Source organism: Moschus berezovskii, chromosome 17 (genome assembly GCF_049115385.1).
Source record: "Moschus berezovskii isolate FMDL1 chromosome 17, NW_MosBer_1.0, whole genome shotgun sequence".
Classification (NCBI taxonomy): domain Eukaryota; kingdom Metazoa; phylum Chordata; class Mammalia; order Artiodactyla; family Moschidae; genus Moschus; species Moschus berezovskii.
In genome coordinates this window covers 15,687,888-15,713,284 of record NC_142476.1, presented here as the reverse complement: position 1 = coordinate 15,713,284, position 25,397 = coordinate 15,687,888, and the positions used below count along the sequence as shown (strand labels likewise).

General features: G+C 46.5%; 1 protein-coding gene across 1 annotated transcript in view; it reads left to right on the top strand.

Annotated features, from left to right (window-relative positions):
- CRB1 (crumbs cell polarity complex component 1) overlaps window positions 1-25,397 on the top strand; it is a 141,405-nt gene that overhangs the window by 84,933 nt on the left and 31,075 nt on the right. Inside the window, exons 5-9 of the mRNA XM_088845225.1 lie at window positions 1,205-2,164; window positions 8,349-8,896; window positions 10,626-10,791; window positions 18,881-19,793; window positions 22,249-22,377. Coding sequence (XP_088701351.1) covers window positions 1,205-2,164; window positions 8,349-8,896; window positions 10,626-10,791; window positions 18,881-19,793; window positions 22,249-22,377 — 2,716 coding nt within the window. The remainder of the gene's footprint in view (window positions 1-1,204; window positions 2,165-8,348; window positions 8,897-10,625; window positions 10,792-18,880; window positions 19,794-22,248; window positions 22,378-25,397) is intronic.

The window sequence follows — 25,397 nt, the reverse complement described above, 5'->3', positions numbered from 1 at the left end:
CATTTTAAAAACCCGATTGTATAAGTGCTTTGGAATTTAGATACCAGTCTTTCTAAGCTTCAAAGCTGTCTCTGAAAGAGAGCTAAGCCCATCTGCCCTGAAGACCTCGGGATCTTTCAGTAAGCACAGACACATAATGTGGATGACGGTGTTGGCAAAACTGCGTAAGTGCTATACACATGTCAGTTTCTGTCAGCACCTTTCATTCATTTGAACTTCATTAAAAAGCAACAACCATCACTCTTATAAAGTGTTATGTTTATTTTTGTTACTTGGATTAAATTAATTCTATTAGAATTCTATTAGAATTCATTTAATGAGTTCTCTAATTAGGTTTCAAAATTTTTTTTGACTTGAGAGTCAGGAAAAAGAGTAAAAGAAAGTGAAGAAGCTAGAAACCAGGGCTTGTGGTTGGATAGATTTCACAGTTTATACTAGAGTCGTGGTGAACAGGAGAGGGGACCCTCTGTTCTCCTCAGAAGCCTGTACAGAGAGAGGCGTCTGCACTGTCTGTGTGTCTAGGGATTATGTTCTTGTTCTTTAGTTGATGAGTCATGTCCAGCTCTTTGCGTGCCTGTGGACTGTAGTCGGCCAGGCCCCTCTGTCCATGGGATTTCCTAGGCAAGAATACTGGAGTGGGTTGCCATTTCCTTCTCCAGGGCACCTTCCTGACCTAGGGATCAAACTCGCATCTCCTGCATTGGCAGGCAGATTCTTTACCATCTGAGCCACCAGGGAAGCCCCGAGGGATTATGGGGAGTTGCCAAAAATGGAGAAGGCAAATCGCTGTTTCCCAGTAGAACAGAGTGAAATTAGCAGCCCAGGGTGGCATAAACCATATCTGGGAATTAAGTCCCCAAACAAATAGTTTGTGTCTAGATTTGATCCCAATAGCAATCTCTCTCTTTAAAAATTGTTATGATATTCAGTGTCACATATATGTCTGTCGGTGATCATTTGAGTCAGCCACTCTACATGGCAAGGAGCCGATTTCTAGAGGAAGAATTCCAGGCTTGCTGTGACAGCCCTTCCATGCACCTCACAGGCAGAATGATAGCATCCTCGATCACGATTCACACTTCCTGTTTCAGCCCTAAACCTGAGCCCGTCTGCCCCTCCGCAAGATTCCACATGAAGATGACATGAGGCGTCTGTGTTGGATCTGACTGTATGTAACTCAGGTCTGTTCTCTGTCCTTGAACAGGAGTCCACTGTGAAGAGGACGTGGCCGAGTGCTCGTCCAGCCCTTGCCGCAACGGGGGCACCTGTGAGAACTCGCCTGAGGGTTACACTTGCCACTGCCCATTTGATCCCCGTTCTGGAGTCATCTATGGAGGCAGGGACTGCTCTGATACTCTCCTGGGCTGTGCCGATCATCCGTGTCTAAACAACGGGACGTGCGTCCCCCACATCCACGACGGCCGGCATGGATTTGACTGCCTGTGTCCCCCTGGCTACACCGGGTCACGGTGTGGAACGGCCACCACGCTGTCCTTTGAGGGCAATGGCTTCCTGTGGGTCTCAAGTGGCTTAGCTCCAGCCCGGAACTCAGGCTGTACTATAGCCCTCAGGTTCCAGACCGTCCAGCCAGCAGCCCTGCTGCTCTTCCGGGGTGACCAGGACACGTTTGTGATGCTGGAGGTGCTGGCTGGCTTTGTTCACTTGACCGTTCAAGTTGGCGATCGGCCGAAGGTGGTCCTGCTCATCCCCCATGACACCAGTGACGGAGGGTGGCACACGGTGGAGGCGACGTTTGCAGAGGCTGTGACCCTCGCCCTACGTGATCACCCTTGCTTGGAGCCATGCATCGCTAGGGCTCCTTCTCCGTTTGAACGTGATGGGTCATCAGCGTGTGCTCTCCAGAACTCCTTTTTTGGGGGTTTGCCAGAAGGAAGAGCCCACAGTGGTGATGCTCTGCTTAACGTCTATAAGATACCATCCGCACCTTCGCTCATAGGCTGCCTCCAAGACGTGCACCTGGACTCGAATGCCATCACCGAGGAGAATATCTCATCCGACCGGTCTCTGAACGTCAGGGCGGGCTGCACCCGAAAGGACTGGTGTGAGAGCCAGCCGTGTCACAACAGAGGACGCTGCCTCAACCTGTGGCTCGGTCACCGCTGTGAGTGCCACAGGCCCTACCACGGCCGCAGCTGTCACGGAGGTGAGGGGGCTGGGGGCCGGGGGGCCGGGGGCTCAACGGCAAGGCTGCTCCTGACGGTGGTGGCCCTGCAGGACGCTGCTGCTGGCTGCCTGCTGACGGGAGATGGAGGAGCCTGGGGGTGTGAACGAGTTCCATCTCAGTCAATGCGTCCCACGCCAGGGTTTCGGCCACGCAGAGAAGCGAAAACTAAGCCCACAGCTCCCATCCAAGCGGGTTTCCTTCTTGGTGTTTACAAAATGCTGCTACAATCTTATCATTTGTGGTGTATCGGAAATTTATTGTAAATTTTACTTGAAAGGGAAGCAGTCTTTTGGAAGAATAGGCCACGGAACTAGTCAATACCAAGTCCTAGCTCAATGGCTCGTGTGTAGTAGGTTCCTAAGAAACAGTTACTTTCTTGCCCTCCTTTCTACGCAGTTCACACTTGCTCCAAAATCGTGCCTCAGTTTAACACTTTTATAAACCACCAATTTTATTCAAAGATATTTTTAAGAGCTGCATTGGAGAAAACAGGTATGCTACTTACGTGTCCAAGAAAGAAAATATTTTTTAAAAGTAACAACATGGGAACTGGGTAGGTGCCATAAACTAATTGATTTAATTTCTCCAGCAGATGAGTTTGAAATGCACTTCAAAAGCCTCACTTCCGACATCGTTCCAAAGATTGCTGTTGATAGTGATCAATATATACCTGTTTCTTTTTATTATGATTCTTTTGCACTGAAAATGTTGGAGAGGTAATTGCAACAGACTGCTTTGAAGTGCAGCTGTAATTCACCCCAAGATTTGAGAGGTATTTGAAATAGGACGACATCTGGTAAATAGTCTTCTGTGCTTTATATGAAGTAAAATTGAAACCAGCCTTGGTCTATACCCTACTCCATGTATGCAGGGCTGAGAATTATTAGACACTATTCATGGGTCTCCCCCTGACCACAATATTCATTACAAATCACGGACCTGCTTGACAATGAGGTCTGGCATCTACTAGCTCTAAGTAATATTTTAAATGGAATGGCAAGTTGTTTTGAGATATTTTTTAAGGGAGAAAGGGAGAAATTATACTGCAGCAATGTTCAGTTTTTGAAGAAAAATCTAATTGACCCAAGGCAATATTTTTACTACATATACAAAATAACAAACAGATGCGGAGTCATTTTGACCAGCTTCCAAGTGCGGTGACCCACGAGGTTACTACTGACTGCAGTGATGCTAACTGTCCTGGTAAATAGATTCAAGAGATGCCAGTCTCATGGGTTCTGGGTTGTTGTTTTTTTTTTCTTTCCCAACTTGGAAAACTCAGCGTCTTGAAGCCCAGTTCCTGAGTTGGTTGCCTGTCCCCTCTCTTCCTCCAAGTTCCTTCTCCCCCACCCTGCTGTCCCCACCCCTCCACTGTTTGAAACTGGTTAATCCTCGTGAAAAAGCTTCAGAAGGTATCTCCTTAGGGAGTAACTTCTGTGAAGTCTACTCTTTCTGAAATTCTTGGTATAAGTTTTAAGAAAAGTTGTATTTCGGATATCACCTCTTCGTCATAAATTCAAAGCATCCTTGTGTGCATCCTGTCCCTCAGTCATGTCCAGCTCTTTGTGACCCTGTGGACTGTAGCCCACAAGGCTCTTCTGTCCATGGGATTCTCCAGGCAAGAATACTAGAGTGGGTTGCCATGCCCTCCTCCAGGGGATCTTCCCGACCCAGGGATCAAACCCACATCTCTTAAGTCTCCCACATTGGCAGGCAGGTTCTTTACCACTAGCACCACCTGGAAAGCCCCAAAGTATCCTGGATTTGCTGTCATCTTTGAAGACTGTTTTCTGGGGAGTTCATTCCCATCACAGAAGATGCTTGCAGGCTATACGGGACAACCTGGAGTCTTTTGTCATTGTACATAGATGTTCAGGAGGGGGGAGATGTGCTACAAAGTACAACGTGAACTTCACCCAGGCCTTGATCCCAGCTCAGTGGTTCCCAAACACGGTGCCCATTGCAAGGAACAGACAGACTGGATGGAGAATTTAGCTGGCTGACTACACGTGGAAGACAGAGGGGCTTCCTGTATTGTAAAGCTGATCTTTTAAAAATAATCAAGTGGCTCAATACAAAGAGTTCAGAGAAATTTTCTCAAAACTTGTCTGCAAGTGTCTGCGCTTCCTTGTGGCATCATTTTTTGGTGCTCCATATCAGTGTTATCTTGTCATCCTGGCTGTGTCAGTCACAGGGAGCTTCCAAGATACTGTTCAGTATAACGCATCACTGATCTCATTCCTTCTAGAGGATGTTTCATTAACAGAGGCAATTGACATATGTTTTATCTTCAGTTATACATCTAAACTTTGAGACTCTTACCCTCTTGGAATTAGAGCTTCTTAGACGTAGGATGGGCTTCACTCCATGACTGAATTTTTTACCGTTGTGCGTACCAAGTGTAGTGGCCCAAAACTCTGCTTATTCACTGTCAGGCGTGAGAACCCATTCATCCTCTGTCTTCCCAGAAATCCCCTAAAAGTTGTTTCTTGGTCCTGAAATAATGTAGGATGACCTACCCTTCCATTCATTGGCTGCATTGTAACTCTCGAAGCCAGTGAAAAATCTTGCTTACGTGTGTTCTCCGTGAGAACACAAATATTTGGAGACAAGTCTTGTACTATCCAGGCCGTCATGCCTATCTTGCAAAACACACCCAGCTTCTTCCAATGCTTTCCTTAGGGGCTTGTTTTCAGACGCCCCATTGACTGCTTTCTTGCTTGGGATTAAATGTGCTTATCTGGCTCCTAGATGGGCCTGAGAGTGCAGAGTGCCAAGGGGCTGTGACCTTCTCATTCTGGAGAACGTTCTTCTGCTCTGCAGCCTGAGATCACGCTGACCTTTGGGCTGTGACCTTCTCATTCTGGAGGACGTTCTTCTGCTCTGCAGCCTGAGATCACACTGACCTTTGGGCTGTGACCTTCTCATTCTGGAGAATGTTCTTCTGCTCTGCAGCCTGAGATCACGTTGACCTTTGGGCAGCCGCGTTCTGTGATAGGCTCACTCTGAGCTGTCCTCGCTGGTGGCGCCGCAGAGTTCTGCTTCTTCCACCCTAAACCAGTGAAGTGCATTTAGACCCAAGTGGCTTTTATTTATTCTCAGTAAATTTCTTCTTGTTGCAGTCCATCAATCACTAAAACTTGACGTTACTTTTCAGCTGTGTTTGTCATCCCTCTCCAGGATATGTCAACAACACATACAAGAATCATTCTTTCCGTGTCCCCAGACGAGTCATGTATGGCGTCAGGTGCTTCTAAAATTGTGTACTAAATCACGTGCTCTGACTATGTGCTTGTGACTTCTGAAGACGAACAGGACCGCTGAAGAGTCGAGCTTCTGAGAGAAAGAAACCGCTCTGTGTTCTGTCTTTTTAATCTGGATCCACAAAGTGATGCTGTAGGCGTCCCAGGATGACCAGCCGGGACCATCCCTGAGCTGAGCGATTCTGTGCATTTTCCCAAACCTCAGGAACTTCAAGAGCCAGGTTTCCTTATTAAACATTTTATCTCATTTGAAAGCGCTGCTGTGTGTTCAGAGATGTTAGCCTCTTTAAACGGACTGTTATATCTAACGGTGCGCTTTGAAAGCCGCCTGTAGCTCCCTGGAGCATGTGGTCTCCAAATGCAGATTCAAACTGTAATGATCCTGTAAGAAATCAAGACAGAATTCTGAAAATGCAGCCTTTTATGCTGGAGGTCTTCAAACATGATGGTTGCCTGAGCAAGTTTCACTGTAGTTCAGCTGAACTAAAATATGTCCCACCTTTGTTCAAACTTCAGTGGAACCATATGACATCATTTCAATATGTTGGAATATGCCGTTTATCTGGGCAGGACGGGGCTGTGAAGACTTGAAGATGGTAGTATCTATAAGGTGATGCCCTTGTCAAGTGCATCAGTGATTTCCAGGTTGCCAAATTTTGAAGTCAATTTTCAGTCCTCACTGCCTTGATTACTCAGCAACTATTACCACAGTTGAATACCCCCTCTTCCTGAAAGGCTTCCCTGGTGGCTCAGCTAGTAAAGAATCCACCTGCAATGCAGGAGACCCCCAGTTCATTTCCTGTTACAGGAAGATTGGCTGGAGAAGGGATGGGCTACCCACGCCAGTATTCTTGGGCTTCCCTGGTGGCTCAGCTGGGAAAGAATCCACCTGCAATGCGGGAGACCTGGGTTCGATCCCTGGGTTGGGAAGATCTCCTGAAAAAGGGAAAGGCTACCCACTCCAGTATTCTGGCCTGGAGAATTCCTGGACTGTACCGTCCATGGGGCCGCAAAGAGTCAGACACGACTGAACGGCTTCACTTTCGCGTTGCTTTTCCTCAGGAAGACCCTTCCCTCCCTAGGCTGGGGCAGCACTCTCTGGGCTCTCTACCTTACTCATTTATCGGCTCCTTTACCTCTACATGTCTGATGCTTAAGGGCTCAGTTCTTGGCTCTCTTCCCTCTCTAGATTCATGTTCTTGGTGATCGCATCTAGTCTCATGGCTTTAAAAGCCATGTGTACACTGGCAAATCCAAAATTACTATGACTCGCGCCAAATGTCTTCCCTGAACCTCTGTATCTAACTGCTGACTAGACACTTCCACCAGCATATCTAATAGGACATCTTAAATTTAATATGGAATCCCGCCCCGCCCCCCAAATCCATTCCTCCTGTTTTCTTCTCCATCTCTGCAAATGGAAACTCAATTCTTCTAGTTACTTAGACCAAACACCTTGGAGATGACCTTGCCCCAGAAGATCCTGTTGGTCCTACCAAAACATTTCCAGAATCTGATCACTTCTCCACATCTCCACCATCACCACTGATCCAAGCCACCGTCATTTCCTTCCTGCATTTCTGCAATAACATCTCTCCTTTCTTTGGGGTTTTGCTCAAATAGTACCTTCTCAGAGCTCTTTCCTGACGACTGCCTTTAACATGACGGCGCCACTCCCACCCCCAGCTCTCTGTAATCCCGTTGTCTGCTTGACTTATTGTATACCAAAGAAACTGTCACCACCTGACATACTGCATAACCTCTACCCAGCTGGAATATAAGCTTTAAGAGTACGAAAACTTTTGTTTCTACTGTATCATCGATGCTTTTGAAGGTCAGCATCCATTCATATTTATGCCCCTCAGGGGTTTTCTTGTGGTGAGGCACATCCATAGTATCGCTGTGGCCGTGCATTAGAAACCTGTCTGTCCACAAGAGATGTTGGGTGAGTTCAAAACTCAGCATTGTCCGACTTCTCTGTGCTCCACGCCTTTCCTTTACCCACCAAAGATGACAGGAAGAAAAGTCCGCCTCTTCCTTTGCTCAACTGCGTCACCTCCTATTATTATCAGGGCTATCTTCCCAAGAGAGGATTTGCAGAACTTATTCTCGATTTCTGTCCTTTGCAATGAATAAATAGGTTTAATGCCACCTGCTTGAGGATGCTCCCCATATAGCACAGACCATAATTGCTCAAATAGTCTGCTTACATGTCCTGGAGGAAGAGCTCTTGCTCCCCAGACTTCTCCAAGCCAAGTTGGAGCAGAGTAGTATCTGGTCTTCCTCCTTTCAGTCCCACCTCTTCAGGGCAGTGAGGAGGAGGTGTGGAATTTCATCCGTGCGGAACTCTTCTCTTCCTCTTTGTGATCAGTGGACCTCAACTATAAACTATCCACTGAAATCTAGTTATTCTCAGAATAGAGTAAACCTGCAAGTTCAGAAAGTCAGGCTAAAATGTCATTCTAGTGAATAAGTCTGTCCTGAACTTTAAAAAACATGGCTGTATTTGTGCATATATATATATATATATATATATATGTATATTCATTGTGGGTGTCCCTGGTGGCTCAGTGGTAAAGAATCCACCAGACAGTGCAGGAAATATGGGTTCAATCCCTGTGTCATGAAGATCCCCTGGAGAAAGAAAAGACAACCCACTCCAGTATTCTTGCCTGCCTGAGAAATCCCATGGACAGAGGAACCTAGCGGGCCACAGTCCATGGTGTTGCAAAAGAGCTGGACACGACTGAGTGGAGAAACAACAGCATATATGCACTGCAATGTGTGTGTGTGTGTGTGTGTGTGTGTGTGTGTGTGTACATATGATCTTTTGCTGCTTTTTACTTCTGAGTCTTAAGATGTTTCTTCTTGGTTTCTCCTCCTCTATCTTGATATTAAAGAGTATGTGGCAGGCAGATTTGGCCAAGATGACTCTCCCGGATATGCTGCTTTTCATCTTGACAAGGATGACGAAGAGGACCCCACGCTGTCCATGTTTGTTCGAACTCGCCGTCCGGCTGGCTTGCTCCTAGCTCTGGGAAACAGCACTTGCCAGTACCTCCGTGTCTGGCTAGAGCATGGCAGGCTAGCGATGCTGACTCCAGGTTCTCCCAAATTACTAGCAACATTTGTTCTCAACGACGGAAACGTCCACTTGGTATCTTTGAAAATCAAGCCAAATAAAATTGAACTGTATCAGTCGTCACGAAATCTAGGATTCCTTTCTGCTCCTACGTGGAAACTCCAAAGAGGAGATGTCCTCTACGTTGGTGGACTGCCTGACAGGCAGGAGACTGAGGTTAGTGGTGGATTCTTCAAAGGCTGTATCCAAGATATAAGGCTAAACAACGAGAACCTGGAATTCTTTCCAAATTCAACGAGCAACGCAGCCCACAATGCCGTTCTTGTCAATGTGACCGAAGGCTGTCCCGGAGACAACCTGTGTGAGGTAGGACTGTTCACACCAACTTTGTCCATGCTGTGTGCCCTCCTCCTGAACCCCCCTCCCACCCTCCACCCCACCCCACCCCACCTCTCCAGGCTGTCACAGAGCACCAGCTTTGGGTTCCCTGCGTCTTGCATCAAACTGTCACCAGCTGTTTTACATATGGTAATATGTATGTTTCAGTGCTATTCTCTTAAATCATCCCACCCTCTCCTTCATGTTTCTTAAGATTGTTTTTGACGTGGACCATTTTTAAAGTCTTTGTTGAATTTGTTACAATATTGCTTCTGTTTTATATTTTGGTTTCAAGGCGTGTGGAATCTTGACCCCCTGACTGGGGATTGAACCCATACCACCTGTTTTGGAAGGTGAAGTCTTGACCACTGGAGCACCAGGGAAGTCCCTAGATGACATGTTAATAGAGCATTGGGCATAAGTGCAGAAGGAGCTCTCAGAAACGCCTTTGTCAGTGCTTCTGTTTTGATTACTTTGTGAGCAACCTTATGAGGACTCAGATGATAACAGTATGTTTCTGATTCAGAGGCGGGGCTCCTGGAGGGCGGAGGTGTCACTCTGTGGGGACCCAGAGGATCTAAGTACCAGCTTCACTGTTTGGCCTTTGATAGGATCTTGGAAGGGCTTCCCAGGTGGCTCACTGGTAAAGAACCCACCTGCCAATGCAGGAGACATAAGAGACCCAGGTTCAACCCCTGGGATGGGAAGATCCCCTGGAGGAGGGCATGGCAACCCACTCCAGCATTCTTGCCTGGAGAGCCCCATGGACAGAGGAGCCTGGTGGGCTCTAGTTCATGGGGTGGCAAAGCGTCAGACACCACTGAAGCAGGCACACAGCACACACAGGATCTTGGACAATGAAAGGGACCTCAGTTTCCTCACCAGGAGAAACGAGAGGTAAAGTCTCTAACTCAAATGATCATTAGTGTCATTGAAAGTGTTTGATAATTTGTAAATTACAACTCCTGGGCATACACACCGAGGAAACCAGAATTGAAAGAGACACATGTACTCCAATGTTCATTGCAGCACTGTTTATAATAGCCAGGACATGGAAGCAACCTAGATGTCCATCTGCAGATGAATGGATAAGAAAGCTTTGGTACATATACACAATGGAGTATTTCTCAGCCATCAAAAAGAATGCATTTGAATCAGTTTTAATGAGGTGGATGAAATTGGAGCCAATTATACAGAGTGAAGTAAGCCAGAAAGAAGAACATCAATACTGTATATTAACGCATATATATGGAATTTAGAAAAATGGTAACCTGAACCCTGTATAAGAGACTGCAAAAGAGACATAGGCATTTAGAACAGTCTTTGGGACTCTGTGGGAGAGGGTGAAGGTGGAATGATTGGGGAGAATGGAATTGTAGCATGTATATTATCATAAGTGACCAGTCCAGGTTCGACGCATAAATTTTCCTCTGTTCAAAAAAAAAAAAAAAAATTTGTAAATTACAGAGACTATTATTCTACCTTTAAAAATCTTCCTTGTGCTACAGGAGATCAATATTACATATTTTTCTTTATTTCCCTTTTCCTCTTGATGGTAGCAGTAACTTTTATTCTACTTACCAGCCGACAGATATAAAAATGTTCGATACGTAAATAAGGAGGAAATTAGCATGAACAAATTCACGGGGTCTTGCTTTGTTCCTTTCCACATTTAGCTGCCAGAGCTTCTTACGCCTGTGATTTCCTGTCTACGCAGCCCAACCCCTGTCACCACGGAGGCGTCTGCTACCCACTGTGGGACGACTTCTCGTGCTCCTGCCCTGCGAACACAGCCGGGAAGGCCTGCCAGGAGCTGCGCTGGTGTGAACTCAGCCCGTGTCCTCCCGGCGCCCAGTGCCTGCAGCTGCCTCGAGGATTCGAATGTAGGTGCAATTTAGACTTCTCACCACCCAGTCCGGCTGGGCATTTCAGTTGGTCGATGAGTTGACCCAGAAGAAGAGCACAGACATGCCCAGCTCAGCAGAGAAGCTTGTGGTTGCTTCCCCCAGCGTGAGGGGTGGTGTAACAAGTCTAAAGCGAGTGTCCTCAACCAGGGTAACCTCATGACACATCCCGCCCCTGGGTTTCGGTGGGGGTGGGGAGATGGTGGCCATAGCAAGTCCAAACCTACATCCTGGATCGTGTAAGGCTGATTTCTAGAGAAAGAGCTAGCCGGCTGATATTTGACTTTTCTTTCCTCCTTACTGATTATAGAGTGAAAGCACCAGAGTGAGCCTGTTGCCATCGGTTAGCCATGAGGCCTCCAGTGGCTCACCTGCCTCCATAATCTAAGGCTTCCTCTGTAAAGCAAGGAGAGAATGTCTGCTGGACAAGCAGATAAATGTGTGTGTGTGTGTGTGATCATTGTATGACCTTGTATGTAGACAGCCAAATGCGTTAAGCACTCAATTCATGTTTGCAATGAGTATTTCTCTCAATTGAACAGTTTTCCTGCCCAAATTCAGCACTACTCAACAGTTCCCCAAATGTTAGCAAGCTGAACACTATCCTCACAATTTTGACATGTCTGCATACCGGCGACACAATGATTTATAGTGTTTCTTCTACTTGAGACAATGCACAGTTCAGTCTGTAACCAACCCTTCATGTTTGGACTCAGCTCTCGTCTCTTTGCCTCGTGCGATGATTTGGCTTCTGAAATTTTTCTCTCGCCCACCAGCAGCATCATCAGTTCTGCCACCAGCATATAAACATACTGTCAAATCCTTGTCACAAACTACTTCCCCTGGTTCCCTTGGGGGATGATCCCTGCCCCCCTATCCCCGCCAGCTACCTCCCATGTTCCTGCTCCTTTCCTGGTGGGAGAGCCCCCCCAGGAGCTGGCCTCCACGTGCTCCTCACATCTTACTGTCCAGTTTTCCTTCCTGCACCCCATCAATCAGGCTTCCACCCCACCGCCACCTCTACCCTGAACCCTCCCAGCCCAGAGCTTCACAGGCTGCCTCGTCACTTCATTCCCTTTCCTACCCAAATGCCCCCTTCCCTGGCTTCATTTTTCTTCGTGGCTCTTATCCAAAACAAAAAATACGTTTTGTTTTATACGTATTTGTTCACTTGTTCATCATCTTTTCCTCAGTGGAATATAAGCTTCAAAAGAGAAGGAGGTATTCTCTCTGGTTTCCTGTTACTCCTAGCACTTAGAATAGTGCCAAACACATAGGAGGCTGTCAGTAAATATTTGTTTAATGAATATCTGTATTCTTCAATTTAACTCAATATCTTCACTTAACTGCTCTAGACTTAAAGTACATTGTCTGCATACAATTTAAAAAATATATAAAATACCTTGTAAAATAGTGAACTAAAATGATAGTCTGGAGCTAGAGGGTAGATGGCCCCCAGACCCCTTAACAACATCCAAGCCTGGAAGTGACTGAGGACAAGTATATATTTACTTTGATGTTTATGTATTTTAAGATCATGTATCAACTTATCAGGTGACGTGTGAAATGTATTGCATTGTGTATATACTTGGGGAGGTTTTCTTAAAGAATACACGCATTCTCATGTTTCATATTTAAGAAATAATATGCTACACATGGGGCTTTCCAGGTGGCGCTAGTGGTAAAGAACCCCCCTGCCAATGCAGGAGACATAAGAGACCCGGGTTCAGTCCCTGGGTCAGGAAGATCCCCTGGAGGAGGGCATGGCAACCCACTCCGGTATTCTTGCCTGGAGAGCCCCATGGACAGAGGAGCCTGGTGGGCTGCAGGCCATGGGATTGCACAGAGTCAGATATGACTGAAGCAACTTAGCATACACGCATATGAACGCATGCTACACACATGAATAAAGCATGATGAATTTGCATGAAGAATAAGATAAGGCCTCAAATGTGGTGCAGAATTTTAATGCCACCTTTTTCTTGCTCGACCCTCCGAATTGCTTGCTTAAAATAGCTTACTACTTATTCATTTTATTATTAGTCTTTTGATAGAAGTACTAAAGTTGTTTGTCCCAGTTACGTTCTACAAAAGGGTTAAACCATTCTGAATGACTTCATAGGGACAAAAGAAAAGGGTTTCTAAAAACAGTGGTGGTGTGAGAACCACACCCCAGGTGAGACTTGTTGCCTTCTGTCTTCACGTGAAGGACTTGGACGCCTCGGAAAGGCATGGAGGGCTCTTCACCACTAGGTGTTGCCTCTGCAGAAAGAGGAGAAAGTTTGCCTCTGACCTTTCATAGAGTCTCAGAAACATTTTTGACATATGATCTATGTTAATAAAGTGGGGGGAGGGGAATCAGTAGGAGGGGTGAACTTTTCCTATCCAACCGATATCACCCCTAGATCACTTTCTCTCTGTTGTATGTGATCTCGTGACCGTATGGTATGTTTTTCGAGTGAGATGTGCTGAGAAGATAGTTCTGCTAGAGTAACTACTCAAGAGTATAGCTGGTGCATTACCTGAATTTACCTCTAGTACCTAATCGTTTCTATCAGTATACTAATGCATATAGAAAGATGATAACGATAACCCTGTATCCAAGACAGCAAAAGAGACACAGATGTATAGAACAGTCTTTTGGACTCTGTGGGAGAGGGCAAGGGCGGGATGATTTGAGAGAATGGCATTGAACATGTATATTATCATATGTGAAACAGATCGCCAGTCCAGGTTCAATGCATGAGACAGGATGCTCGGGACTGGTGCATTGGGATGACCCAGAGGGATGGGATGGGGAGAGAGGTGGGAGGGGTGTTCAAGATGGGGAACACATGTACACCTGGGGCGGATTCATGTCAATGTATGGCAAAACCAGTACAATGTTGTAAAGTAAAAATGATAAATTAGATCCCCACCCAAAAAGAAGAGACTTAAAAATTGCAACCCACCTTATATAGAGACGTGCTTATTATGATAAAGTTCCCTGAAGGAAGGGCAGAGTATAAATGGAACCTGCACTGCGGCTCTTACTCAGACAGCAAGGAGTGACTCCCACATGACCAGGATGTCTGTGAGACAAGTTATGCAGCATGACAGATGCCACTCTTCCTTCGGGAGCTGGTGGAATGAGGCTTGTCATGTTAATGTTTATGTTAACATGTTACACATTAAAGCATGTAATGAGACACGTCTTGCTCTTTTCCTCCCTAATTGCAACCTGGCTGGGAAAGAAAAAAAAGATCCACCACAGTCAAAAGCAATAAAATCAAGAGCAATGTTAGTGCAGTCAAAGAATCCACTTGAATTTACTCATGCTGAGGTTTCTAATCATTATCTCACTTTTCAGATTAAGGACTGAGTTACTTTCATACATTATTCATGTAATAATATTTACTGAGCACCTACTCTGTACCAGGCAGTGTTCCGGCACAGGGCTCAGTGAGAACCTAGACAGAGAATGTCCAAGATCTTGTAAAAGCTCACGTTCTAGTGAGGAAAGCCAGGAACAAGTAGGAAAATTTTTACCTATTTTATTATTATTATGTATTATTTTATATATAAAATATGAGTATCTTATATATTATTATATATGTTATATTTTATATATTACATAAAGAATCTGCCCATAATGCGGGAGACCCAAGTTTGATCCCTGGGTTGGGAAGACCCCCTGGAGGAGGGCATGGCAACCCACTCCAGTATTCTGGCCTGGAGAATCCCATGGACAGAGGAGCCTGGCGGGCTACAGTCCATGGGGTCACACAGAGTCAGACACGACTGAGCAACTAACACTTTCACTACTATTATATTATTATATTTTTCATTTTGTTTATTTTTAATTGGATTGTTAAAGAAAATTTAACAACGTAATTTCAAATAGTTAGAAGATGCTATGGAGAAATCAAGCAGAGTAATTGAAAAGAGAGTGGATCTGGGACAGAAACACTTGGATGGTCGGGGAAACCCTCGCAGAGGAGGCGACATTTGAGCACATATTATGTTGAGAAAGAGGCAGGTGTGGGAAGAGCAGGGGCCAATACCCTGTCTCAGTAACAGCAAGGGTAAAAGACATGGTTTGTGAACAAGCGTGTTGTCTTCAAGAAACAGCAGGAAGTTTTGTGGCTGTATCACGTGAACGAGCAGGAGTGGCAGGAAATGGCATTGGAAAGTCGGTCAGGGGTCGGGTCACAGAAATTCTGTCCACCATGTGTGGGACTTGGGGCATCTTTCTGGATGCGGTGGTAACCAGCGGGGGTCTCAGGCTCAGGCGTGGTTGGCACGTTGCTCTGCAGAGCCATAGAAACCAGAAAACTGAGAAATAGCTGGAATAGTCTGCATATGAAGTGTTAGAGGCTGGGGGTGGTGCCCCACATGTGAGGAAGAGACAGTGCTTTGAGGTTCATTTCTACCAAAAGCTGGAAGACAATGAGCATAGAGAGTTGCCTGTCGGATCGGGTCACACCGATGCCTCCGTGATCTTGACAAGAGTGGCTTCAGTGACGTGATGGGAACCAAAGGCTCAGTGGAAGATATTAAAAAAGAAGATGGGAGATGAGACAGTGGAGACAAAAACTATTCGGAAAAAGCTTTGCCAGAGAAGGAACTAGAAAAATAAAAATGCAAGAGGGTAGGTGGAAGTCAGGGTAGGACTCAGGTTTTCGTGTGCAATTGCAGCCTGTTTGTACACTGTTGGGAAATGAAAGAAGGGGACAGAAAATGATGATGCAGTATGGGAGGGGGTTACATGTAGAAACAATGTCTAAAGAAGGTGGAAATGAAGGGGACCCAAGGTCTGGCCGCAAGCGCTGAGCCTGGGCATGTGCGGGAAAACCTACAGCTTCCCACCCGATTAGGGAAAACCCAGCGGTCCCCCTCCTGTGTGTTTCCCCTTGACTTTGACACTAGGACCCCACTGACAGCATTTCTGACGCCTGACGTGTGCAGGTTCCCCCCGACCAGGCAATTCTGCAGCACCAGCTGGGTGTCCTCAAGTTATCATAATTTAGTGCAACTCTGTCTCTGTCTATCCGGACATAGTGTGAGGTCTCACAGGCCAAGGGCTCAGTCCCGGTAGAAGACTCCACCCCATTTCCAATGCCAACCTCAAGTCCAGGTTGTCACTCGTGCTCCTGACCAATCAGCTATAAATCTGAGATTCCCGCACTCTTCACCTTGGTTCAGTTAATTTGCAAGAGCAGCTCACAGAACTCGGGGAAACACTTACTGGTTCACCAGCTTATTGAAAGATCTGACAAAGGCCCCAGATGGACATCTGGAAGAGGAGATACTCAGGGCGAGGTCTGGGAGGGTCCCCAGTGAAAGAGCTTCTGTCCCGGGGAGATGGGGGTGTGTGGCCGTCCCAGTGTACCTGTGTTGAACAGCTTGGAACCTCTCTGGACGTCATCTTTTCGGGGTTTTGTGGAGGCTTCTTTTTGTAGGCGTGACTAATCACTAACCCCGTTTCCTAGCCTCGTCCTCTAGAGGATGGGCTGGGGCTGCGGGTTTCAAGTGTCCAGCCATGGCTTGGTCTTCATGGTGACAAGCCTGCATCCAGGCTCCATTCAGGGACCCAAGCAGAGTTGTCTCATTACAACAAACCTGCTCCCGGTGCCATGCTCTCATCATTTAGGAATTTACCAGGATTTCCGGAGCCTCGGGTCAGGAACCAGGGGCAGATAACAGTAGATATATTTTCTGTTGTTATGCAGATGAGAAGAAGGGGAATGCATCCATTATAATATCCATATGCATCCAATGCATCCATATAAGCTCCAATATTTTGGCCACCTGATAGGAAGAGCTGACTCCTTGGAAAAGACCCTGATGCTGGGGAAGATTGAAGTCAGGAGGAGAAGGGGACGACAGAGGACAAGATGGTTGGATGGCATCACCAACTCAACGGACATGAGTTTGAGCAAGCTCTGGGAGATGGTGAAGAACAGGGAGGCCTGGTGTGCTGTGGTTCACGGGGTCACAAAGAGTCGGACTTAAGTGAGCAACTCAAGAGTCCGTTATAACAGAATAGAAAGCAGAGTGGATCCAGATTTGCCAGGTTTACAGGTCAGGTGGAAAGCTGAAGCAGTTATTTCTCTTGTTTTCTCAAGAACGTATTAAAGGAGATCATAAACTGACAGTGTCAGATATTTTAAGAGATAAAACACTTCAATAGAAAGACGCAATAAGATTGCCCCAAAGTGCTATGGTCATATGTGATCGTGTGTACATGTCATACAGTGGAGCAGATGGTATGGTTGTATGATTATGCCCAATTCACAGAATACCACTCAGAGTTAGGCACAGATTGGTAACTGGACACTTAATTGGAGTTTGCAGATAGTAAATCAGTCATTTAGTGTCTCATGGTCAGCTTCCCCGGTGGTTCGAGCAGTAAAGAACCCACCTGCCAGTGCAGGAGACACAAGAGATGTGGCTGAGATCTCTGGGTCAGGAAGATCCCCTGGAGGAGTAAATGGCAACCCCTTCAGTATCCTTGCCTAGAAAATTCAAGGGACAGAGGAGCCCAGTGGGCTACAGTCCATAGCGTTGCAAAGAGTTGGACATGACTGAGCACACAGTCAGCTAACTCAGAAGCCAGTCTCCACTGTTAATTTACTGTGTAACCATAGCTAGATGGAGAAGGCAATGGCAAGCCACTCTAGTACTCTTGCCTGGAGAGTCCCATGGATGGAGGAGCCTGGTAGGCTGCAGTCCGTGGGGTTGCTAAGGGTCAGACACAACTGAGTGACTTCACTTTCACTTTTCACTTTCACACATTGGAGAAGGAAATGGCAACCCACTCCAGTGTTCTTGCCTGGAGAATCCCAGGGACGGGGGAGCCTGGTGGGCTGCCGTCTATGGGGTCACACAGAGTCGGACACAACTGAAGTGACTTAGCAGCAGCAGCAGCAGCAGCATAGCTAGATGTGAGATTGCTTTGTGATTAGTTTCTTGATGTATAAAATGGGTAATCAATGCTTTATTGGTGGGAACTGAAGTAAAATAATATTGGAATGTATTAGTGTTTCAATGGAAAAGAAATATATGTTTCGAGTTTTGGTGTCAGATCATCCAGTTTTGACATTGTCTTCATTAACTATTAGCTTTTGACCATGAAAAAATTACTTCTATGAGTCTCAATTTCTTATTCTATAAAATAGAAATGATATTAATAATAAACTTATATTTAAGAACTTTGTATTAAAAGTAATATAAAGACAGACTTTATTTTTTTGGGCTCCAAAATCACTGCAGATGCTGATTGCAGCCATGAAATTAAAAGACGCTTACTCCTTGGAAGGAAAGTTATGACCAACCTTGATAGTATATTAAAAAACAGAGACATTACTTTGCCAACAAAGGTCCGTCTAGTCAAGGCTATGGTTTTTCCTGTGGTCATGTATGGATGTGAGAGTTGGACTGTGAAGAAAGCTTATCACCGAAGAATTGATGCTTTTGAACTGTGGTGTTGGAGAAGACTCTTGAGAGTCCCTTGTACCGCAAGGAGATCCAACCAGTCCATTCTAAGGGAGATCGATCCTGGGTGTTCATTGGAAGGACTGATGCTAAAGCTGAGACTGCAATACTTTGGCCACCTCATGCAGCGAGTTGACTCACTGGAAAAGACTCTGATGCTGGGAAAGGTTGGGGGCGGGAGGAGAAGGGGACGATGGAGAATGAGATGGCTGGATGGCATCACCGACTCTGTGGACATGAGTTTGAGTGTACTCCGGGAGTTGGTGATGGACAGGGAGGCCTGGCATGCTGTGATTCATGGGGTCGCGGAGAGTCGGACACGACTGAGCAACTGAACTAACTGAACTGAACTGAAAGACAACTAACAGAGTGCCTAGCCCATATCAATCAATATATGATGGTAATAATGTCTTGATCATTAATGTTAATAATGGTAATGAAGCAAATGAGTTTGAGCACGCTTCAGGGCAGGGAAGCCTGGCGTGCTGCAGTCCATGGGGTCACAAAGAGTTGGACACAACTGAACAACTGAACCGAAGCAAATGTTACAGGTTTAGTCAAGTTGCTGACTGGCACTGCCTTCTCTCTTTAGGTATCGCAAATGCTGTTTTTAATGGACAAAGCCGTGAGATAATATTCAGGAGCAACAGGAACATCACCAGAGATCTCACCAACGTCACCTTCGGTTTCAGAACGAGGGATGCACACGCGATCATACTGCATGCAGAGAAGGAGCCTGAATTCCTTCGTCTTCACATTCGGGATTCCCGGTTGTTATTTCAACTGCAAAGCGGCAACAGCTTTGTAAACATGCTGAGTCTGACGAGTCTGCAGCCCGTGAGTGACGGCGTGTGGCACCAGGTGACCGTCTCCATGACAGACCCGGGGGCCCAGGCTTCCAGGTGGCAGATGGAGGTGGACGGGCGAACGCCTCCTGTGACCAGCGCGGTCACTGCCGGGAGCCTCAGCTTCCTGAAGGGTGACACAGACATCTATGTGGGTGACCGAGCTAGCGGCAGCGCGCCGGCCCTGCGAGGCTGTCTAAGCACCATAGCGATCAGCGGCCTCTATCTCTCTTACTTTGAAAACGCCCCGGGCTTGATGAACAGACCTCAGGAGGAGCTGTTTCTCAAAGTCTCCGGGCCTCCGGTGGAGACGGGCTGCCTGCAGCTCGACGCCTGCCGCTCCGGGCCCTGCCTGCACGGAGGACGCTGCGAGGACACCTACAGCTCCCACCGCTGCAGCTGTCCCGCGGGACGGGCGGGGCCCCGCTGCGAGCTCCAGGTCCGCGGGTGCCTTTCGCGCCCCTGTATCCACGGCAACTGCTCCGCCCCCGGCGGGGCAGCCTATCACTGCAGGTGCGAGCCTGGCTTCACCGGGGTGAACTGCGAGTCGGAGGTGGACCACTGCCAGCATCACCAGTGTGCAGACGGGGCCACCTGCGTGAGTGCCGCCAACGGCTACTCTTGCCGCTGTCCCGGAAATTTCACGGGAAGGTTCTGCAGGTGAGCATTAAGCGTTGGTCGCTCAGTCGCGTCCAGCTCTTTGCGACCCCGTGAACTGTCGCCCGCTGGGCTCCTCCGTCCATGGGATTTCCCGCGTGAGAATACTGGAGCGGGTTAGCCATTCCCTTCTCCAGGGGATCTTCCCGGCCCCAGGGATCGAACCCCTGTCTCCTCGTTGCAGGCGGATTCTTTATCTTCTGAGCAGCCAGGTGAGCATTACACCCACATAAAGCGTGTCTGGAGGTGTGCTCACGTGCACAGGTACACTCAGTACTCTGTGCTGAGCCGGGGCTCATGGTCACGGCCATGACAGTTCAGTCCCGTGAAGACAGGATCACACCTGCCGGCACGTTCTACACGATTTGGACCACACTTTAAACAAAATGTCTTCTCAGTCACCTCGGTCAGAGTATGTCTCGGGAACTATGGCCCCGCAGTCCAAGCCTTAAGGCCACAGGAAATAAATATAGTGACAGCCAATACAAGAGCTGAATTCTGGTTTTGTAGGAGGAAGCATGACTCCTACCCCTGAAAGAATGCCCTGGGTCACTTCAGGCAGGTCAACTTTACAAAATTCTGAAAAAGCTGTGTTATAGTTTCCAAAATGGGAAATCATGACTCTCAGAACGAACATGTTTTGATGACTTTGTCATGAATTAATAAGGGAACCGGTAAGATAAAAATCAGAATGTCAAAGGACAATACAATTATATACATAGATATGTACGTATAATATGTATGTATGTGGGCTTCCATGATGGCTTAGTGGTAAAGAACTCGCCTGACAGTGCAGGGGACATGAGAGATGTGGGTTCGATCCCTGGGTCAGGAAGACCCCCTGAAGAAGGGCATGGCCACCCACTCCAGTATTCTTGCCTGGAGAATCCCATAGACAAAGGAGCCTGGCGGGCTGCAGTCCACGGGGTCATGAAAAGTCAGGCATGACTGAAGTGACTAAGCACGCAGGTAGGAACATGAGATCGTTATTTCTGGCAAGTAATAGATTCCAGGATGTTGACAAGAATGCCTAGAGTGGGCCGGCAGCCTGGAGACATTACAGTAGTTCAGAGGTGGCACCTTCACTGGATGAATCTCTTGGTAGACACACATGTAGTCCGAGCTACAAGGAGATGTATTTTTGTCTCCATAATATTGTTGTTCAGAGCCTATTAAGGCAAGACACAAGGTTGACTGCTGAGTACTGACATTCCAATAAAACGTGACTTCGCATAAGTTAACCTACTCCTTTGCCAACAGGTAAACTGAATGCTTAACATAAAAGGCATTCAGGATCAAAATTAACAGTACTGCTGTGGTGACTTTGGATAAGTAAAAGACCCATATATGCCTAGGAACCAGTGCTCCAGTATTTTTTTCTGCCTAATTTATCAAAGCCAAGTTTTCAAAGATTAAAGTTTTGATTCAAATGTACTTTCTAACGAGATTCAAAAATTGTTTATTAAATGTTAAGATGTATACAAAGCTTCCTATTTGCATTGCTAATTGACCTCTTCTAAAGCTGGTTGACGTTTTTTGGCTCTTTTGAAAAATCCTTACAATATTTTCTTTTTAAAGTCAAATTGATTAGCTCTTGTGGGAAGAGACACACTTGCCATATAGACTGCTTTCTCCATATTAGCTGCAGTCTGCTGAGCAGAACAAAATAAAATTCATTTTCTCTTTCTTGAATATTGACTATGTATCTGATTCCATGCACAACAGCACTGTGTCAAGGACCTAGACACTTTAAAGTCTTTGCAACCAGCCCCGTCACAGCCCTGGATTTTATCTGGTAGTAAAGTTCTGCTTATCATCTAACAATTTGCACTGGCTTTTTATAGGCATTCTTTAATATATAAAGTGTTATTAAACAAAAGAGCCATGCTCTGAATTCACATGTACTTTCCACTGAGTGCTGTATACAAACCTCCTGGACAGCATTTGGCTTGCCTTCTGCTAAGTCATGAATTATTGGATGAGGGCAGCAAGTGTTGGTGGGGCAACGGGAGTTCGGCTGTGAGAGGCAGCGGAGAAATCACACGAGTGCTTGGGTATCAGAGTCCTGGCCTTTCTTTCCTGCCGTTTATAGAGATGCGATTTTCCTATGGCCTGATGTGATTTATTAGCCAAGCAGCAGCAAATCTAGCCATTGCGCGTTTCTTTCCAACAGTAAATTTATTGCCACCCCCCCACCCCCCGGCACAGATCTTATCTCACGAATGAGCACTGTAGAAATGGCAGACGGATAGCCACGCACTTTACAGCGCCCTCCAGCAGGGCCTGTGGACCCAAGAGCGATCCGTGTACGAAACAGCACAGTTCAGTGTCTGTAGCTCAGTCGGCCTGAGCACCTCATTAGTTTGGCACGGACAAGATACACGGACTTTTCTAAAAAAGTGCTCTTGAATGAAATAAACAAGATGAACCACAGTGAGTGTTACTTTTTTCTCCCTAGATACCTCCGATTACCCTCCACCGTCTGTGGGAATGAGAAGACCAACCTCACTTGCTACAACGGCGGCAACTGCACGGAGTTCCAGGGAGAAATGAAATGCGCCTGCTGGCCAGGATTTACGGGGGAACGGTGAGTCACAGCAGGGCTTTATGGGAGGGCCTTCTGGGCCGGGCGACAGTGAGATGATGCCAAGTGTGTTTCTTCTCCGCTTTCTTGTCTCAGTTCCCATAGGAAAATCTGTGCTGAAGTATAGGTCTGGCCAGAGTCAAAATAAAAAAGAAAAATTACCCTTGAGGTCAAAGTCAAGGACACTTTATGAGCTAAGACTTTAACTAGGGAAATATGTCTCTGAAAAATGTGAAATGTGATATTTTTCTTTCTTAGAAATACTTCTGGATTCATGTTTCTTTCCCACTAACTCTAATACACGACGCAAATGTGGGTGTTGTTGAGGTCAAATAAAATATACCTTAAAGACTGCCTCGTGGACTTACCTGGAACACTAAGTATACGCACCTCATCCAGATGACTCTACTGTTCCCAGAGAAACCCTCTGTCCCCTCTGTTCCTAATGCTGGGCTTGTTGACGTAGAATTGATTGCTGCTTTCAATCCATGACTTGCCGAAAATGCAGGCATGTTTGTGTATGCATGTGACTTGCCGAGGTGAGTTCAAGGGCAAAAATGTGCAGGTGTGCGTGCTAAGTCGCTTCAGTCGTGTCTGACTCTGTGCAACCCCACAGACTGTAGCCTGCCAGACTCCTCTGTCCGTGGGATTCTCCAAGCAAGAATACTGGAGTGTTCTGCGATTTCCTAATCCAGGATATCTCCCTGACACAGGATCAAACCCACGTTTCTTCTGTCTCCTGCCTTGGCAGGCAGGTTCTTTACCCACTAGTGTCACCTGGGATGTCCAAACAAGTGCACACCCTGTAGCTTTTGTCAGATTCCCAAGGGGATCAGTGTCCCCAGAATGGTGACAAACCGAGGCTCTGCAAGATACACTGTAACAGCCGGGAACAGATACTTGGCCATTTGTCTCGTGCTCTGCCAGGCGCCCTGCAAATATCGTCTCTAGTTGTCTTTATTTCCCTTCTGCATTTGGGTAAACTGAAGCTGCGAGGCTAAGGGAGAGGTCAGGGGTCCATTCAGACTGTGCCACAGCCAGGTCAGGCCTCCTTCAGAGCCTCTGCCCGTCTCCAGGATGTTCCTGGCATACACGTGTGACCGAATCTTTACTTGCAACAACTAAAAGAAAAGGGAAAGAGTTCTCCTCCATCTCCTATACCATCCAGGGCTACATAAATTGTTCTCTGATCAGGCTTCCTCCACTGAACAAATTAGATCAAATCCAACACCTTGGACAAAGCGATTTTGACCGAATTAATTTTCCCCAGAAGAGTGGTTAGTAAAATAATGGGTGCGTTTTTGCCCCGTGACAACTGCAGTTTGGATTAACTGGAATTTTCTCTTTTTCAGCTAGAGCTTGGGCCACCACACAGACACAGCCCTTTCGCCACTTTGGCAAACAGCAGGCAACGCGGCCACAGCTGCATTTTTTCCCCTCCAACATTCAGTGACAAGGCCGGTCCTTGCTTTCTTGGTCTGCTCCCAGTGGCTGGCTCTAAGCAGCAGGGGCAGTCAGAGAATCTCTGTGAATGGAAGGGTGTGACCTCAAGTCACATTCTGCTTTTCATGGCACTGGTTTTTACCATGCATGCACCATAATAATATTATTAACCCAGAGACCATTCAGTTGGCCTCCAATCCATCTCCAAAATACTGCAAAGATTTTCTTGTCTGAAAATGTGAACAATGCTTTAACTATATATTTAAGTGCTGGTTCCTTTCTGCCTCGATGGCACAGTTTAGTGCATACTGTTATTATTCAATTGATTTACTAATGTTTAATGACAACAGCATAGAACTTATCCAAAGTCTTGGATTATTTTTCTCTGCTGCTTGCACATTTTTCCTGTTTACAGTAAACATTTCCCTTTCCTCCAACACTGTTTGTTTGTTTGTTTTTAAAGAGTATCTGACATTTAACCTCCAAATTGTTGATTTCAAATATGTTAAGAAAAGCAAGCTCAACATTCTCCTCCTTCTCCCAGGAATCTTTTGACTGGGATTAACTTCTCCACTGAAAATGAATTTCTAAAATAGTCACCAGGTGTTCCATGGATTCCATGCTTTCAAAGTCCTTCTCTGTCATTAGTTATTTCACTGGATGCCAATGGATTTATTTTTTTAAATTTCCTGCCCATTAATAACTTCTAATGAAAGCTCCAAAAATGTTTATAATGATTGTTGTGTGTATACTGTGTACTGTTCAGTTCGAAAGAGAAGCAGATAAGCAACAGAGAAAGAATAACTAGGGGAAAAGCGGAAAGCACTGGGCAGTCTCCCAAGGACCAGGGGGATGAGACTTCCATAAAGTCCAAAGATGTTGAAAAGCTGTCATCTAACAGACCGCCTCCTCTGCCGTGGGGTTCGACCTCCGCTCTGTGCCATCACCCCGGCAGGCTGTGCGTGGTGGATGCTCTGAATGCTCTGGCCCACCCAGGGCAGGGAGGACTTGGCAGGCTCCCTCTGGTCATTGAGCTCTGCTCTGCTCCACCCAGAGAGGCCTCCTCCAGCCCGGGAGCCTGACCCAAAGCAGGGAAACAAAATGTCCCAGCTATGCTTGGTATCCAGCGGGATAAGGAGCTGTTTTTATGGGGTGAAATCTTTTTTCCTTTATGCCTTGGGGAGGCCCTGCCCCACCCACCACCTCCTCTCTTCATTTCTTGAGCCTGGGGATTAGTGGATGACCTAGGCGCACATGCTTACCTCTTCAGAGGTGGGGAATGAAAAACTGCTTGGAATGGACTTCACCTCTATAAGCTGCTCTGCAGAGACTCTTGAAGCTATGATTTTGTATGCATTTCCCAAAGTCAGAGAGATGCCTCAGTTACCACTCTATCCTGAGGCCCAGTAGAGGGTTTGGCATGTGGCATGTGCTCAATATCTACTCAGTAAGGGACTGGGGAGTTAATCAGTGAATGCACAGAAAAGCAATTTTGGTAGCTGGAAAATCAGGTGAAAAGTGACAGTGCTCCAGGGAAGAAGAAAGTTTCAGTTACCATAGAATTGGCATCACTTGTTTTT